The 19,787-nt window shown below is 36.1% G+C and overlaps 1 protein-coding gene across 1 annotated transcript in view; it reads left to right on the top strand.

Moving 5' to 3' along the window:
- LOC136037812 (adenylate kinase isoenzyme 6-like) overlaps window positions 1–9,046 on the top strand; it is a 34,623-nt gene extending 25,577 nt beyond the window's left edge. The window contains exon 4 of the mRNA XM_065720644.1: window positions 8,830–9,046. Within this exon, the coding sequence (XP_065576716.1) occupies window positions 8,830–9,025 (196 nt within the window). The 3' untranslated portion in view covers window positions 9,026–9,046. The remainder of the gene's footprint in view (window positions 1–8,829) is intronic.
- The last annotated feature ends 10,741 nt before the right edge of the window (window positions 9,047–19,787 follow it).

Raw genomic sequence — 19,787 nt, 5'->3', positions numbered from 1 at the left:
ACCATCTATCATATTACTTGTGTTGAGCTGAATGAGCTGAGTTTTCAGAGTGTTAACCTTCTTGTGTTGAGCGTTCCTAATTGAATTACTCATGTTTATTTGTCTGTATTGTTTTCTTTGTAAGGAATCAGCTGAATTGTATATTTGAGTTTCTTGCGTTCAGTTGTTTGTGTATGTTGTATTGAGTTGACTGTTATTTTCAGTTTATTGGGTCCAGTTTCCTGTGTTTATTTGCCTAGGGCTGGCTCGTAAAAGAGAATGTGATTTTTCATTACATTAGCTGTATGCTAATATGATAATCAAAGAGTCTGTGTAAATTATAAGAGTGGGAACTGGCACTAGTGTCGTAAAAAACTGTCAGTGCCATCTAGCGTTTGGTTATAGTTGGAATTTTAACAGAATACTAGCAAGAATAATTAACTTGATTTGTTTAATAATTAAATTAGGTTAGTAATAAGTGTCTCTCAGTTCCTGACAGAAAAAATATTCCAAAGCTTGAAAAAAATGTTAAGTTTCGGCAGATGTTAGATTGTGTTGATAGTGTTGTTTTGGCAACAACAATGCCAGTATCAACTATTAGAAGTAAGGAGTTAAGCTTGTCTTGTAAGTTGTCTGTTAATCTTGTCTGTAAGGTTGATTGGCTTCAATTTGTGATGCTTTGAACTGCTTATGCCGAGCTTTTCGTATTTGCTATGTTGAGCACCCTGTATTGACATGTCTGCCTTGGGTTCATTTTTTGAACTTCCTGTGTTTGAATTATTTTATATATATATATATATATATATATATATATATATATATATATATATATATATATATATATATATATATATATATATATATATATATATGTATATATATATATATATATATATATATATATATATATATATATATATGTATATATATATATATATATATATATATATATATATATATATATATATATATATATATTGTACTGAAAAGAGTCCAAAAAGCCAATCAACTTTACAGACAAAGCTATATATATATGTATATAGATTTTTCGATATTTAATTTGAAAGGGTGGATTTTATATTGTGCTTGGATGTTAAGTGCTTTGTTGGGCTGAGTTTAGTGAACGGTTTTGAGTTTTCTTAGATGATTCAGCAGGGTTAAGTCTTCTGCATGATGTTGGCAGCTTTGCGTTATCGGTGCTTTAAATTCTCCCCATATCAGTTCTATATTGCTATTGATGTTTGGTGTTTTAAGTATACGAATGCTCTAGGTTAAAGCTCTTACAACAGGATTAAATTGATAGGGGTTTTAGACATGGACATAGACATGTTTATTGACACACTCGACATAGCAATAAGAAGCATTAAAACCGAACTGTTTAAAATGTACATAAAAAATGTACAATCTACAATTAATTTATGGTGTTTAATAGACCCGTGAAAAGGGGGAACGAAAGAATGCTGATACCGCGTTGTGCGGCATTAAACTGATTCTAACTTATTCTGTCTTCTCGTTATTGTGTTCAGGGGCACGTTTGGGGGGAGGATGCACCCGTGTTTTGAGCTTCTTAGAATATAATGTCCAAATCTGATTATAAGATTTTGACTGTGGTTTTGCAATGACTCAAGTCCCAATGATTCAAAAGCCTTTTCTTAGGAAGTATAACCTTCTCCCATCATAATTTTTACTAGCACGTCTTTGTATGACCAAGTTCTGAGCTTAACTGGACGCTCGAGCTCCAAACCTGACACGCATATTCTTGAAAAGACATAATATAAGTCATTTAGGCCAGTTTCATTCACTTCCCACTGAAACCGAACAATTTTATTGTAACAAGCGATTGGAGGGCAGCGTATCCTTTGTGGGTTATCTCAGTCACATGGCTTTTGGATCTGTAATCATTTGAGAAGGTGGTGCCTAGGGATTTTTTACTGTTTACAGGCGGGAAGAGGCTCATGGAAATCAGGTTTCAAGGCTCAGGACCTCGGGCTCAAATTGGCTTTAGACGGAAAGAAACTCTTTGAAATTGGGGTCAAAGCTTGGGAAACCGGGCTCAAATTGGGTTTAGGCAGAAAGGCTCATGGAAATGGGTTCAGGCGGAAAGAGGCTCATGGAAATCGAGTTCAAACCTCGGGAAATTGGGCTCAAATAGGGTTCAGGCTGAAAGAGGCTTACGGCAATCGGGCTTAAAGCTCGGGAAATCGGGCTCAAATTGGGTTCAGGCGGAAAGAGGCTCATGGAAATCGGGTTCAATACTCGGGAAATCGGGATCAAAGCTCTGGAAATTGGGTTCAGGCGGGAAGAGGCTCATGGAAATCAGGTTTTACAGGATTGAACCTCATTGCCTTGCACTTTATTTCATTGAAAGCGGGACGTGCTAGTTCACAATCGGTGCGAAACGCACTCGTAATGTTAGGGTCAAATTTCGGTACAGTGAAGTCTCCTTCGAGTACATATTTCAGCAGGAAGTATAAATCGTCCACAAATTTTTATCTACCCTTGAATTACTGAAGTATGTAGTTTATGACAGCCGGGAAAACGATACCAGAAAGTACCTCGAAGGGCACCATAGGTAATAGGGAGTAATGAAGAGTTTGAGTTATTTTGTTCAAGGTGAAGGCAAGTTGTTCATGACCAGACAGGAAGTCTGGAAGTCGAAGGATTTGCTGATAACTTGTCATGTTAGAATATCATCGCACAACCTGACAAGATACTCTGAGGGTTTGGAGCCACGAAGGCGTTCGTATCGGGTCTAATTAGGGTTTTATGTCGTTCAAAAGTAGCCTTGAAATGAATGTCTCCGTAACTTTTGCCATACTTGGGGTGAGTGAAATTGGTCTCAAATTATCGCACGACCTTAGAGATGATTACTTAGGTATCACTTTAATATATGACTTTTTCCAAGTATTTCGAAATTAAGCAGAGTCAGGCACAGGTTAATTATATTTGCTGGAGGAGTCACTATGAATGGAGTGAATTTGCAAAGCAGTCTCACAGGAATTTCACCAGGATTTGACGAGCTCTTGGGTTTTAATTTGAGTACCTGATGAGATACTTGATAAGGCTCTACTAGCGGTGATTCGCTAGACTGTCTAGATTTTTCGAGAACAGTTAGTTCTTATAAAATTATTCATGTCTGACTCTCTCTCTACTAAGAGCTGTCGTCTTTAAGAATCCGTTGGTTATGGTCTTGTGTTTTGCCGGTCAGTTTCTTTACTGAATCTTGCCATTTTGCAATTGGTAAACGGACATGGATCAGTATGGTTTGCAGCAAATAATTTCTTGGCTTTGCGACAGAAGGCATTGACTTTGTTGCGTAAACATTTGTCTTGAGTTTGAGACCGCTGTATTATAAGAGCCTTTATAAGGGTCTCGGGTTTCGCCTTTCAGTTTCTTTACTGAATCTTGCCATTTTGCAATTGATAAACGGACAGGGATCAATATGGTTTGTAGCAAATGATTTCTTGGGTTTGCGACAGATAAAATCGTCTTTGTTGCGTAAACTTTTGTCATGACTTTGAGACCGTTGTTTTATAAGAGCCTCGTTTTTTTGTCCATGGCTTGACCATCATTCATATGACAGGATGTTCGTATCAGTGACAGGTCTTACCACAACTGGAACGCGTTTAGGTGCTGCTACTGGAGTTTTTCCCTGCAAGAAGATAGTATAATGGTCTGATTTTGCAAATGAATTCAGGCAGTGGGGATTGTGGTGGAAGCTTTCAGCATTTATCAAATCAAGTCTAGTGTACTGCCAGCAACATGAGTAGCGGTTTTGACAACTTGTTTCATACCGAGGCTTGAAGCCAAATACTGCTCTTCGTCTGATTGAAATCTCCACTCACAAAAATGGTGGGGCAGCCTCACAAAATTTGGCCTGTAAACTTTGGGGCTGCTGTGCCTTTTGTGGTCTTTTTGCTGCGCCTAAATTTGCTCTGGTCTTCGTAATCCATTTTAATCCTTCTGTAACTTTAATCCTGGTGTCTTAACCCAATGAATATTTGGCTCTTTAAAGCTTACAGTAAGATTATGCAGTTCCCTAAATAAGGTAAACTAAACAATCTGTCAAATTCGATATCTCAAAATTGATTTGCACTCTTTCTTTTGGCTCCTACTACACTCCTTCTAACACATTATAAGACATCTGGAGGATCACTGTGACAACTAGAAGTGGTAAGCAAAGATAAACCATTTAGGTTAAAGATATAAATAGTTGATTCTTTTGTGGGGAAGGTTCGGAATCCCTTGTCTGAGAAGGAGGTGGAAGGTGCGCAAAGGAGGTGAAAGGTACGAGCAATTGATCAGTGGCATAGTGGTGGCCGGCTGCAGATTTGGGGGAGAGCTCTATTAGTCGAACACAATCAAAGATATCTTTGATTGTGTGGTTTGTGCTTACTAATGGGATCTCTGAATGGGATCTAATGGGAACTAATCTCTGTTAGTTACAACCACGGGAATGGGATTAAACACAAGTAGTTTTCTCCTTTTTGCCTTGGTACCAGCCCTGCAGTCGCCGTATCTACACAGTTTCATTTGGTTCAACATGCGCGTCATTTATTTCGGGTCTGAGACTACCGAATGAATGTAATGTTTGAATAGATGATGCTTAAGCAGGTAAGATCTAAATTTGGCCTGACCTTACTTCACCCTGGATGCTTCAATCGGCATGATCATGGGAGTAGAAAAGGCTAGAAAACACATTGAAAGGACAATTTAATTTTTATCCACGCTTTCTCGTTTGTTGAGCACAGATATTAAGCTAAACTAAGACAGTGGTTTGTATGATGTGTGGTAGAGACCCATCTATCATGATCCCGAGTGTTAATTTTACGAGAGAAAATATGAAATATTTTAAAAGGCAAAATAATTAGAAAAATTAAACTTGCTTAAATGAAGATTAGGTCCTGTGGTGGCGCAGTGGGTTTGATCTCAGCTTGATAATATTGAGCCTAGAGTTGGGACTCGGCTGTAGCAACACGCTTCAGGCAGACACTAAGATCACTAAGTCTGTCACTCAGATCACTATCGCAGACACTAAGGCAGACATTAAGTAATGAAAAAGCGTCCTCAATCCAGTGGTGTAAATTTCCGATACCGAGAAATTTACGAGATCTCTTCATTTCCTAGAATTATCATTAAGGAAAACAGATATTTCGAAGGTTTAAAATGTAGAATAGCTAAGACTTAGGGTTTATTTTTTTGCAGTTGAAAAAGTTTGGAAGAATGGTAAGGTAGTCTTAAAACTATCCTTAGGAAACTTGTGGCCGGGGTAATAATGGTGGTCAAGTATGGTTCTGAAACGTTGGCTTGTCAAGAATTCCAGGAAGACATGCAATATGCAAATTTCTCTAGAAATAGAGAAATTTGTTTTAGCGACTGTGTGCTGTTAGCGACTGTGTATGTATTTATTTATAACCCACTTACATAAAAATATAAATAGTGGAGTAAACACAAGCGAAAATCAACAATAACATTACACAAAAAAACAAAAACAAAAAAAACTATTGACTGTGTGTTATTTTAGCGACTTAATCTAGGGTTATAATAAAATTACATAACAAAACTAGTTTTTTAATTGAAAGTAAGGAGCGACATTAAAACTTAAAACGAACAGAAATTACTCCGCATATGAAACGTGTTGTCCCCTCCGCAATCCCTCGCTCTTTACACTAAAGCTTTTAATTGTTTTAAAAAGCAGAATTGTGGCAAAGAGTCAAACTTTAGTGTAAAAGGCGAGGGATTGCGGAGGGGACAACCCATTTCATATACGGAGTAATTTCTGTTCGTGTCGCTCCTTACTTTCAATTAAAAAAAACTAGTTTTTTTATGTAATTTCTGAACGTTTTTGAATTAATGCATGTTTGATTTTGGCTCTCCAGACATAAATTATTAAAATGAAATTTGCATATTAATTCCTTTTTTGGCTAAATGGATTTCTCTTAGTTTTGATCAGACGATTTTGAGAAATAAGGGATGGGGAAGGAGGCCTAGTTGCCCTCCAATTTTTCGGTTACTTAAGAATGCAACTAGAACTTTTAATTTTTAACGAATGTTTTTATTAGTAAAAAATATACGTAACTTAAGAATTAACTTACGTAACAAACTTTCATAATCTTATATTTTTATTATGTATACGAGGGGGTTTGTACCCTCGTTAATACCTCGCTCTTTACACTGAATCGTAAGTTTTGTCCCAATTCTTTAAGAATGACCCCTGAATCAGAAAGGCCGTAGAATAAATAGTTGAAATTACTAAAAATGCTTTAGCATAAAGAGCGAGGTATTTATCTCCTCCTAAATACCTCGCTCTTTATGCTAAAGTATTTTTAGAACCCCTCATATGCGTAATAATCTCTGTTCGTTTTAAGTTTCAATGCTACCCCTTCCTTTCACTTGAAAAAACGTTTTCATATTTATTTTTCATTGTTTTCTTATAGTAATGCTAGAAAATCCTGCGCCCTTTTCATTGAATTTTTCTTCCCCCATGACAGATTCCTCCAAGGAAAGATCCTCCAACATAGCCCCCTCCCCTCAGCCCCACCCCCAAACAAAATAATATCCCCCTGAAAACGTCTGTACACTTCCCAATAATCATTACTATATGTAAACACTTGTCAAAGTTTGTAACTTTCAGCCCCTCCCCCAGGGATTGTGGGGGAGTAAGTCATCCCCAAAGACATAGTTATTATGGTTTTCGACTATGTTGAACAAAATGGCTATCTCAAAATTTCGATCCGTTGACTTTGGGAAACAAATGACCGTGGGAGGGGGCCTAGATGCCCTCCAATTTTTTGGTCACTTAAAAAGGGCACTAGAACTTTTCATTTCCGTTAGAATGAGCCCTCTTGCGACATTCCAGGACCACTTGGTCGATACGATGACCCCTGGGGAAAAGAAAAAAAAAACAAAAAAACAAACAAACAAATAAACACGCACCCGTGATTTGTCTTCTAGCAAAAAATACAAAATTCCACATTTTGTAGATAGGAGCTTGAAACTTCTACAGTAGGGTTCTCTGATACGCTGAATCTGATGGTGTCATTTTCCTTAAGATTCTACTACTTTAAGGGGGTGTTTCCCCCTGTTTTCTTAAATAAGGCAAATTTTCTCAGGCTCGTAACTTTTGATGGGTAAAACTAAACTTGAGGAAACTTATATATTTAAAATCAGCATTAAAATGCGATTCTTTTGATGTAGCTATTGATATCAAAATTCAATTTTTTAGAGTTTTGGTTACTATTGAGCCGGGTCGCTCCTTACTACAGTTCGTTACCACGAACTGTTTGATATTTTAGCATCAAAATTCCGTTTTTTAGTTTCGTTTACCATTGAGCCGGGTCGTTCCTTACTACAGTTCGTTACCACGAACTGTTTGATTAGTGTGACTATAGCCTTGAGTTGAGATCAGCGATTCAAAAATGAAGATAACGGATTATCTTCATTTATTTCTAGGCTTTATGACGAAAAAGCTTGCGGATTCAGGTATAATTATACCCAAATATAAAAAAAAAGCCAAAGATGGAAAAATTGGACTGCTGACACTAAATAAACAGCCTTGCTTGCTCTTGAAGGATCAATTAATCGACACTGTTGCACCTTTATGCAAGGAATTAACGCGAGATTTATTAGAATTTAACGCAATTAACGCAAGATTTATTAGAATTTAACGCAATTAACGCAAGTTTTATTAGAATTAGCAGACTCTGCATTATTTTTTATAGTCATGAATAAACGGTACTCCGGCGTATGTTGATTGTGAAATTCGTGCATATATTATAATGGGGCTTTTGAGAACTATTGAAATGAACCAATCATGGAGGTAGTGCGCATGTTTTAATAAGAGCTCTGAGACACGAGGTCCTTCTAAATATGAAATTTCATTAAGATCCAATCACCCGTTCGTAAGTTAAAAATACCTCATTTTTTTCTAATATTTCCGAATTAACTCTAGAGCTTGTAACCCTAGACCTTTCTAAAGGCTGTAGTTCCATTTACAATTTCTCGAAAACGATTTGTGAACTCTGTGTTTTGTGTTTGTCATTTCTTTAATAATACTATAACAAAAAAAAATTCACAAGGGTAATTAAGGTTTACATCCAAGAGTGATGCTACTCCTTCTCCCTCTCAGACCTCGAAACAGCTTGAGTGTCATTTGAATCCTACTAAAAACGCAATTTATTTTAAAAGTATGGCTTTTGGTTGTAAAGCACAAACTAGAAAAGAAAAAAAAGAAAATAGAATCACAATAGGAATAAGTTTAGACCTTCTATGCACGGAATTAACGCAAGATTTATTAGAATTAGCACACTCTACTATTTTTTATAGTCACGAAAAAAAGGTACTCCGTGCGTGTGTTGATTGTAGAATTCGTGCATATATTTTAACGGGGCTTTTGAGAACTATTGAAATGAACGCCCTTGGATTTAAAGTTCTAAGGATTACCAGTATTGTAATTACAGTTTTGTAACTGTTTTTTAACAGTGTTGCAATGTAATTACATTGCAAATAATAAACAGTATTCAAATTGCTTTCTTGAAGTTCCGGTTTGAGGCGGTAGGAAATTCGGGCGCAACGGTCATAGAAAGGATTTAGTATTTGCGATTTAACTGCTCATTTCCATCTCTTAGCGATTATCTGTTCTATATGGGGGAACTATTGAAAAGTTCAAATATTATTGATTCAGTCCAATAACTGATTGAATTGACAATTGGTCTTTCACGACAACGAAAAATGAGTTTAGCACAGGGATCTTGTCAAATAAGATACAGGATAATCAATGGGCTAGTGCTGGACTTTTGGGTTCTATGAGGTCTTTACCCTGAATACAAAAATTCTTTGAATTTTTTTCAGGGGCTATACTGGCAAGAAGTTGGAGGACAATATCCAGTGTGAAATATTTCAGACAATTTTAGAAGAGGCAAGAGAATCTTACAAAGAAGAAATAGTGCATGAACTGCCTAGTAATTCACCTGAAGAAATGGAATCAAATGTTGATAGAATTGGGCTCTGGTTATTAAATTGGAAGCAAGATAATGGAGTTTTGTAAAATAAAAGTTATTATTTACCACATTTTTCTTTTTCTCGCATCTAAAGGGAGGAATTTACCGCCTTCAAGGTAAATGTGTTTATATAGGGCTTCTTTAATTTTTCTAGACTAATTGTAGAAATGGAGCTAACTACATAAGCTAAATAAAACCAACTACTAAATAAACTAAATAAACAAACTAGCTGGGTAGTTTGTGATTGTCTTTCTATTTTGACGTTTTTCTGCGTTTTCTGGGCTCCTTTAATTTTTCTAGATTAATTGTAGAAATGGAACTTAAGTTCTTGCTTAGCTGTCGTAGTTGGTGATTGTCTATCTATTTTGACGTTTTTCTGCGTTTTATGGGCTTATTTAATTTTTCTAGACTAATCGTAGAAATGGAACTTAAGTTCTTGCTTAGCTGTCGTAGTTTGTGATTGTCTATCTAATTTGACGTTTCCTGCGTTTTTGGGCTTCTTTAATTTTTCTAGACTAATTGTAGAAATGGAACTTAAGTTCTTGCTTAGCTGTCGTAGTTTGTGATTGTCTATGTATTTTGACGTTTTTCTGCAAATTTGCTGAGGTATATCTAAAGGAACCTATTAGTTTCGCTTATACCCGATTGAACGACAAAACGCACAGAAATTAAATAAACAATCAATGCAAACAAACATTGAACAGATACTAGTATAAATGACAAAATAAATCTTAAAACGAGTAAAACAAGTTGAATATGCTAATGTAGCTTGAAAGGTACAAAAATCATTACAAACAAGAGTTTGGGCACTGCTCCCTTCCCTAAATGTGAAAATCTAAAACCTGCTGCTTCGTTAGCGCTTTACTGAAAACTATATGTGTTTTGAACAGTCTTGGAAAAAACTAATAACATCAAACAAAATATTTGATATGTAATGATATTAACTGCTGAAAGATCTTCAGTTCAAAATTTTATTTCATTGTAATTTTGATTTTCATTTTCAGTGCTGTAATAACTGAAAAAGAAAATATTTGTAATACAATTCATTTTCAGTGAAGCACTAATGCTGCACTAGGCTTTAGACTTTTAAAGTTAGGGAAAGGGCCGGTAGCCAAGGTCTTGTTTGTAGCGAAAACTATCTTTGTCCTGAACAGCTTCGGAAATGAATAATAAAATTAAACTGTATATTTTATATGTAATGACATTAATAGTTGAAAGGTCATCAGTTTGAAATTTTATTTTAGTGTAATTTTTTAGTTATATTTTCTATCTTGTATATATATATATATATATATATATATATATATATATATATATATATATATATATATATATATATATATATATATATATATATATATTTTTAACTACGTAAAACTTGCGAATATACAACATTCTTCGCTGTCCCATTGTCTGTGCATATAAATAGATTGTCAGGTTTACCGACTAATGAACATGCAACATATAATTGTGCATGGGAAAACAATCCGTATTCAGATCTATACCTCATGATTCTAATGATTGCCCTTAAACTTTGTTGATGGTGATTGCTAATCGACCATTCCCTGTGTCGCCGTCGTCATTTATATATCCCCCTGTGCCCCCCGGCGTCCCCGTTGTAGTTGTGTCCCTGTATCCCGGTCGTCATTTATATTCCCTGTGTCCCGGTGTCCCAGTCTGTAATTTCTCTTTGAGTGTCCCGGTCGTCATTTATATTCCTTGTGTCCCGGTGTCCCGGTCGTCATTTGTGTCCCGGTGTCCCGGTCTGTATATACATTCGTTTTTGAATTGGTCTTTTTTTTAGTTTTTAGTTTTTTACCTTTTTTTAGTTTTTTAGTTATACCTCATGATTCTAATGATTGCCCTTGAGCTTTGTTGATGGTGATTGCTAATCGAACATTCCCCGTGTCCCCGTCGTCATTTATATATCCCCCTGTGCCCCCCGGTGTCCCCGTTGTAGTTGTGTCCCTGTGTCCCGGTCGTCATTTATATTCCCTGTGTCCCGGTCGTCATTTGAGTCCCGGTGTCCCGGTCTGTATAAACATTCGTTTTTGAATTGGTATATGATGAAATAAATTTTTGTGTTTTTCCCCTTTTTTTCTTTTTAGTTTTTTTTTTGGTTTTTACTTTTTTTTAGTTTTTTTAGTTTTTTTCTTTTTTTCTTTTTAGTTTTTTTTGTAGTTTTTACCTTTTTAGTTTTTTTTTATTTTTTTAGTTTTGGTTTTCTCCTTTATTTTTCAGTTTTTTTCCTTTTTTTCTTTTTTTTAGTTTTTTAGTTTTTTAGCTTTTTTATTAGTTTTTAGTTTTTTTTCTTTTTATTTTTTGTAGTTTTTACCTTTTTTTTAGTTTTTTTAGTTTTTTTTTTACTTACGTCCTGGTCGTCATTTATACTCCCTGTGTCCCGGTCGGCATTTGTGTCCCGGTGCTTTGTTGCTGGTGATTGCTAATCGAACATTCCTTGTGTCCCGGTCGCTTTCTCTTTGAGTGTCCCGGTCGTCATTTATATTCCCTATGTCCCGGTGTCCCGGTCGTCATTTGTGTCCCGATGTCCCGGTCTGTAATTTCGTCAGTCGAAAACATGACGTCAGTCGACACACGAACATGACGTCACTCGACAGACACACACACAGACAACTTATTTTTATATATATATATAGATATAATTGGTTTTCAGTAAAGCACCAATGACCCAATAGGCCGTTCCAGAATTCGTTATCTTTGTTAAGGTTATCTTAGCCCAGTCTTATTACCACGTTGATCAATGTCAATGTGGTTGACTGAACATTTTGAAAGACATATTTTGTCTTTTGACGCCTAGTAAATTGCAAGACAATTTGCCACAAAACAAACTTCGGCTTACCTCTGGTGTCACAAACCAATGCAGACTAATTTGTTTATATATTGTTAGTTTTCCTTATCTTCATTTGTCCCTTTCTCTTGTCCTGTAAGCAGGGCCGCATCCAGAATTTTTTCTAGAGGAGAGGGTCTCTGGATTTCCTTGGGGGGAGAGGGGTCCCATAATTTTTTTCTGATGGGGAGAGGCGTTACAAAAGATTTGGGGGAGAGGAGAGGGGGTCCAAAAAACTTCAAAAAATGCATAAAAATTTGTTTAAATTAATTTTTGTTACAATTTTACGAGTCGGGAAAAATTTTTTGGGGGGAGTCATATTTCCTAACCACTCTCCCCCTCCACTGAATAAGGTCTTACCTCTAAGTTTCAAGCCCAAAAGAGAACAAAGTCAGCTTTTTCAGATATTAAATATAAAAAAAAAACATGTTTTTTTAAATGAAAGTAAGGAGCGACATTAAAACTTAAAACGAACAGAAATTACTCCGTATATGAAAGAGGCTTTTCCTTCTCAACGCCCCGCTCTTTACGCTAAAGTTTGACTCTTTCTCTTAACTCTACATTTTAAAACAGTAAAAACTTTAGCGTAAAGAGTGGGGCGTTGAGAAGGAAAAGCCTCTTTCATATACGGAGTAATTTCTGTTCGTTTAAAGTTTTAATGTCGCTCCTTACTTTCATTTAAAAAAAAACTTGTTTTTTTTATTTAAGTTCTGAGCGTTTTTGAATCAATGCATGTTTTGATTTTTGATTTTGGCTCTCCGCAGAAGAATAATTAAAACAAAATTTGTATATTTATTTTTGTTTGGCTAAACGGCTTTCTCATAATTTTGATCGAATGATTTTAAGAAAAAAAGAGCGGGGGAGGAAGCCTAGTTGCCCTCCGATTTTTGGTTAATTAAAAAGGCAACTAAAGCTTTTAATTTTTTACGAATCTTTTTATAAGTAAAAGATATACTTAACTTATAAATTAGCTTACGTAAAGAACTTTTGTATTCTCATGTTTTTATTACATATATGAGGGGATTCGCCCCATCGTCAGTACCTCGCTCTTTACATTAAAGCTTAAATTTTATCCCAATTCATTAAGAATGACCCCTGAATCACAAAAGCCGCAGAATAAATAGTTGAAATTACTAAAAATATTTAGCGTAAAGAGCGAGGTATTAGGAGGAGGTGAGCCCCTCATATGGGTAATAATTTACGTTCGTTTTAATTTTTAATGCTGCTGCTTACTTCCAGCTGAAAAAAAAAACTTTTTTCATATTTATTTTTTCATTGTTTTTTTTAAATAATGCTAGTAAATCCTGCGCTCCCTTCATGGAAATTTTCTTCCCCCATGACAAATTCCTCGATGGAAAGTTCCCCGAGCATATCCCCCTCTTCTCAACCCCTGCCTCCAACCAAAAAATCCTCCTGAAAAAGCCTGTACACTTCCCAATAACCATTACTATATGTAAGCACTGGTCAAAGTTTTGAACTTGTAACCCCTCCCACGGGGACTGTGGGGGAGTAAGTCTTCCCCAAAGACATATTTATAAGGTTTTTGATTGAGCGACTACGCTCAATAAAATGGCTATCTCAGAATTTTGATCCGTTGACTTTGGGAAAATAATCAGCGTGGGAGGGGGCCTAGGTGCCCTCCAATTTTTTGGTCACTTAAAAAGGACACTATAACTTTTCATTTCCGTTAGAACGAGCCCTCTTGCAACATTCTAGGACAACAGGGTCGATACGATCACCCCTGGGGAAAAAAAACAAACAAATAAACACGCATCCGTGATCTGCCTTCTGGCAAAAAATATAAAATTCCACATTTTTGTAGATAGGAGCTTGAAACTTCTACAGTAGGAATCTGATGATGTGATTTTCGTTAAGATTCTATGACTTTTAGGGGGTGCTTCCCCCTATTTTATAAAATAATGCAAATTTTCTCAGGCTCGTAACTTTTGATGGGTAAGACTAAACTTGATGAAACTTATATATTTAAAATCAGCATTAAAGTTCAATTCTTTTGATGTAGCTATTGGTACCAAAATTCCATTTTTTAGAGTTTTGGTTACTATTGAGCCGGGTCGCTCCTTACTACAGTTCGTTACCACGAACTGTTTGACTCATGTGTTCCAAATTCATATACTTACGGACTATTGTTCGAAATGGGGGGGGGGGGGTGGATAATTCAGTAAAACCCTAGCCTCAGTTTATAATTCAGTGTGCAAGCTTCCAGTTGTTTATCTCGGCGGTGCATCTAATCAAACAGTTCGTGGTAACAAACTGTAAGTAATGAGCGACCTGGCTCAATAGTAACCGACACTCTAAAAATGAAATTCTAATACCAATAGATTCATCAAAGAATCACATTTTTATGCTGATTTTTAATATATAAGTTTCATCAAGTCTCTTCCTACCTGTCAAAAGACACGAGTCTGAGAAAATTTGCCTTATTTTCGAAAAAGGGGGAAACACTCAAAAAAATTCATAGAATCTTGATGAAAATCGCACCATCAAATTCAGCGTATCAGAGAATCTTGCTTTAAAGGTTTCAAGCTCATATCTGCAAAAATATGGAATTATGTATTTTTTGCCAGAAGAATGATCACGGATGCGTGTTCATTTGTTTTTTGTTGTTTTTTTCCAGGGGTGATCGTATCGACCGAACGGAAATCAAAAGTTCTAGTGCCCTTTTAAGTGGCCAATAAAATTGGAGGGTGACCAGGCCCCCTCCCTCGCTTATTTTGCCCCAAAATCATCGGATCAAAATAGTGAGATAGCCGTTTGTTCCGCATAATCGAAATATCTAATAACTATGTCTTTGAGGACGAATTAATCTCCCACACTCCCTGAGGAAGGGCTTCAATTTCTGAACTTTGCCCATTGTTTACATATAGTATTGGTTATTGGTAAGTATACAAACGTTTTCAGGGTGTTTTTTTGTGGGAGGGAAGGGTTGGGGGATTGGGTTACGTGGAGGATCTGTCCATGGAGGATTTTTTTATGGGAGGAGAATTTACCAGCATTATTTGAAAAACAATCAGAAATTAAATGAAAAAACAGTTTTTCAACTGAAAGTAAAGAGTAACATTAAAGCTTAAAACGAGCACAAATTATTACGTTTGTAAGGGGACTCGTCCCTTCGTCAATACCTCACTCTTTACGCTAAAGGATTTTTGTTATTTCAAAAGAGCTATTTATTCTAATTAAACTGGCCTTTTTGATTCTGGGATCATTCTTAAAGAATTGGACCAAAATTCGAACATTAGCGTAAAGAGTGAGGTAATGACGAATGCAATATAAGCAATAATTTGTTTGTGTTATTTTCTGACCAATCTTAGCATTTAATTTTATCTTAAGTAGTTTCATAACTCTGATTTTTATGTGATAATAAATCAAACATATTATATTTCCTCGGCTTGTGGTTGTTAGTAAATAATAAAGAAAACAAGTTTTTTCCAACTGAAAGTAAGAAAAAACATTCATTCATTTCAGTCATTTAGGAATTGCTTAACTTGTGATGTTCATTTTCATAATAATAATTTCGACCTCTTTGGCCGTTCTTTTACTATACCTTACAAAATTAGTTTCACAAATATCACTAATTTAAGTTACGTGGGAGAATCTTTCCATGGAGAAATTTCTCTTGGTGTAAGGGAATTTTCCATTGTGGGGAGCTGGATTTGCCGACATTATTTAAACAAGAGCTCCTATGGCACTTGTGTCGACGCCGGGAGAGCCAAGAGTTCATATGCCATGAGTTCTAGCAAAATTCTAAGAATCAATTGATTGATTTAAAAGGGAAATCAGAAGCTTAATGCCGGTCGGGATTTAAAATAAGAGCTCTGAGTCACGAGGTCTTTCTAAATATCAAAATTCATCGACATCCGGTCGCCCACTCACCTATTTTTTTCTAATTTATCCTCTCTCTTCAGCCACCCAGATGGTCGAATAGGCGAAAACGAATTTACCAAGTCAATTTTTGCAGCTCCCTGACACGCCTGCCAATTTCATAGTTCTAGCACGTCCAGAAGCACTAAACTCGCCAAAGCACTGAACCCCACCCCCTGACTCCACCAAAGACAGCGAATCCAGTCCGGTTACGTCAATCTCGTATCTGCTACATTTGTTTATTCTACCCACCCACTTTGATCCCGATCTCTCCACTCTAAGCGTTTTCCAAGATTTTTGATTTCCCCCTCCAACTCCTCCCATTGTCAACAGATCTGGTCGGTATTTGAAATAAAATCTCTGTGACATGAGTTCCTTCTAAATGGCAAATTTCATTAAGATCTGGTCACCTGTTCTTAAGTTAGAAGTACCTCAATTTTTATAATTTATCCAAATTAACATCCCCCAGCTCCTCCAAAGAGAACGGATCCGTTCCAATTATGTCAGTAACATATCTATAATTTGTGCTTATTCTTCCCATCAAGTTTCATCCCGATCTCTCCACTCTAAGCGTTTTCCAAGATTTCCGGTTTCCAAGATTTCTGTTTCTCCCCTCCAACCCCCTCTGTCCCCGGATCTGATTCGAAGTGAAAATGGAGCATCTGAGACATAAGATCTTTCTATATATCAAGCTTCATTGTGATCCGATCACCCATTCGTAATATAAAGATACCTCAATTTTCATGTTTTCCAAGATTTCCAGTTTTCTCTTCCAACTCCCTCCAATTTCACCGGATCTGGTCAGGATTCAAAATAAGAGCTCTGAAGTATCAGGTCCTTCTAAATATCAAATGTCATTAAGATCTGATGTCCCGTTCATAAGTTACAAATACCTCATTTTTTTTAATTTTTTCGAATTACCACCTTCCCCTAACTCCTTCAAAAAGAGCAGATCCGGTCTGGTTATGTCAGTCACGTATCTTAGACGTGTGCTTATTTTTCCCACCAAGTTTCATCCCGATCCCTCCACTCTAAGTGTTTCCCAAGATTTTAGGTTTCCCCCTCCAACTTCCCCCAATGTCACCGGATCCGATCGGGATTTAAAATAAGAGCTCTGAGACACGAAATCCTTCCAAATATCAAAATTTCATTCAGACCAGATCACCTGTTCGTAGGTTAAAAATACCTCATTTTCTTTAATTTTTCGAATTAACCGCCTCCCTACTCCCCCCAGATGGTTTAATCGTAGAAACGATAATTACTAATTTCATCTGGTCTGCTCCCTGATACGCCTGCCAAATTTCATCATCCTAGCTTATCTGGAAGTGCCTAAACTAGCAAAACCTGGACCGACAGACAGACAGACCGACAGAATTTGCGATCGCTGTATGTCACTTGGTAGATACCAAGTGCCATAAAAACGATCACAATTAAATGAAAAGCAAGTTATTTAAATTGAAAGTAAAAAGCACCATTAAAACTTAAAACGAACAGAAAATATTACGTATATTAGGGGGATTGCTTCTCCTCAATAGCCCGCTTGCACGCTAAAGTTTCTTTTTTAATTTTTACAAGAGGTTAATATTCTAATTAAACAGCCTTTGTGATTGAAGAGTGATTCTTAAACAACTAGAACAGAAATCAAACGTAGGTTATTATAAGGTTATTATTAGTTTTAAAAAAAGTAAAATTAATATACCAATTTCGTTTGAATTATTCATGTACGGTGAGCCAAATTCAAAACCTGCATTAATTCAAAAACGTTCTGAAATAAAAAAAAACATATTTTTTAAACTGAAAGTAATGAGTGACAATAAAACTTAAAACGAACAGAAATTATTCCGTTTTTGAAAGGGGCTGTCCCCTCCTCAACGCCTCGCTCTTTACTCTAAGGGTTTTTCTATTAAAAAAAAGGAGAGTTGTTAGAAAAAGTCAAAGGCATTAATTTATTAAGTATATCATGTATTAGGTATTAAGGTATAATTAAAAATCCTCCTCTCCATCCACCCTGGGCTGAAAATATTATTATTAATGTGTTAGGAAGATATTATATTAAGTTTAAGACATTAAGTATGCTAAGTATATTAGCTATTAAGTATTAAGGTATAATCAAAATCCTCCTCTCCATCTACCATGTGCTGAAAATATTAGTATTGAGGTATTAGGAATATATTGTATTAAGTACAAGGCATCAAGTGTATTAGGTATTAAGGTATAATTAAACCAGCAGACACTTAGCATGTTTTGACTCTTTTGAACACCCCTTCAGTATACTCTGAAACTATTTACAAGTAGATTCGCTGGATTCAGTTGCAAGTAAAAAAAAAGTTTTAGTAATAAACATATTTTGTCATTCAAATGTAGCTTGTTGTCTATTAAAAATGCCACACCCATGACCAGATTGGCGAAGGTACATTTGGGCTAAAATTCCACATACTTATATAATAACAAACAGGTAGAGGAGTGCGGCATCCTCTATCGCTTAAACAATATCATTTTCAAAATGTCTCTTCGTAAGGATCTTTCTTTGATTGTTTTTGTTGTTATAATAAGATGAGTCCTTTCAGATATCAGATCAGGTTAAAGCACACGTATACATAAATTAGTTTTTCACAGGCAGCGCCGTCCCCTAAAAAAGGGTAAGTGGGCCTTATGTATCTTTTATTTTCATTAGGGTATTTCGTATGAAAAGAGTTGTAGAAGCTTTTAAGGGCCTTCATTTGAACAAATCTCTTTCATTTCAAGGAATTGCCTTGTTTGATCCCAATTTGTTTATCAGTCCTGGTTGAACTTCGCTGAAGTAAGGATGCTGAGACTGTTTTTAAAACATTTTCATTTAGTATCGGTTGGATCTTGTTGTAAGTTTTTCTTCTTATATATTTATGTTTTGCTGAGGACGGCCCTTGGGCATAGAGCCAAACTATTTATTCGAATTAGATCTCCACTGTCTTCCGAAAAATTTGTCTCTATTGTTCTTCCTATTTTTGTTGTTTGTGATGGAAAAGAAGCGTGGTCCTCGTCGCTATTTATGTCTCAAATGAAGGCCCTTCAAAGCTTCTACAACTCTTTTCATACGAAATACCCTAATGAAAATAAAAGATACATAAGGCCCACTTACCCTTTTTTAGGGGACGGCGCTGCCTGTGAAAAACTAATTTATGTATACGTGTGCTTTAACCTGATCTGATATCTGAAAGGACTCATCTTATTATAACAACAAAAACAATCAAAGAAAGATCCTTACGAAGAGACATTTTGAAAATGATATTGTTTAAGCGATAGAGGATGCCGCACTCCTCTACCTGTTTGTTAACATATAAGTATGTGGAATCTTAGCCTAAATGTACCTTCGCCAATCTGGTCATGGGTGTGGCATTTTTAATAGACAAAAAGCTACATTTGAATGACAAAATATGTTTATTACTAAAACTTTTTTTTACTTGCAATTGAGTTCAGCGAATGTACTTGTAAATAGTTTCAGAGTATACTGGGGGGTGTTCAAAAGATTCAAAACATGCTATGTGTAAAAATTAAAAATAATTCTTTATTTTGTATCCTCTTGTAAAAATTTAAAAAAAAACTTTAGCGTGCGAGCGAGCTATTGAGGAGAGGTAACCCTCCTAATATACGTAATATTTGTGTTGCGAGAGCAACACTTTGGTTTTGTCCAGGTTTTTTTTGTTTTTTTTTTTTTTTCCTATGCCGCCGATCTCAGCTTATTCCTGGAAACTGGTAAGGGTCTAACCTGTGCGGTTTTTACGGAAAGTGTGGACCTCAGGCCGGATTGATGAATATGACATTACATTTTGGAAAGCTCCGTAGAACTCTTGCCTGGGGCCAAAAAGGATGGTTTTTGCTTGTCCTCGAGCCAGAGCCTATGGTGTGCGAAGTGAAGTGGAGTTATATAGCCTATGTCAGAGAGGAGTATCTGAAGTTGTGCAGCCAAGCTTTCGTTTCATCAAACCATGTTTCTGCTTTCGAGTGGAAAGCTCCGTTCTAGCAGGCAAGCAGGCAGGCACCAGTTTCAAATTGAAGATGGACTAAAATCTATAAATGTTAAATATATGCGGTAGTTCCCCGGC

The sequence above is a fragment of the Artemia franciscana genome, chromosome 17 (genome assembly GCF_032884065.1).
Source record: "Artemia franciscana chromosome 17, ASM3288406v1, whole genome shotgun sequence".
Lineage (NCBI taxonomy): Eukaryota > Metazoa > Arthropoda > Branchiopoda > Anostraca > Artemiidae > Artemia > Artemia franciscana.
This window is presented reverse-complemented; position numbering and strand designations above follow the sequence as displayed.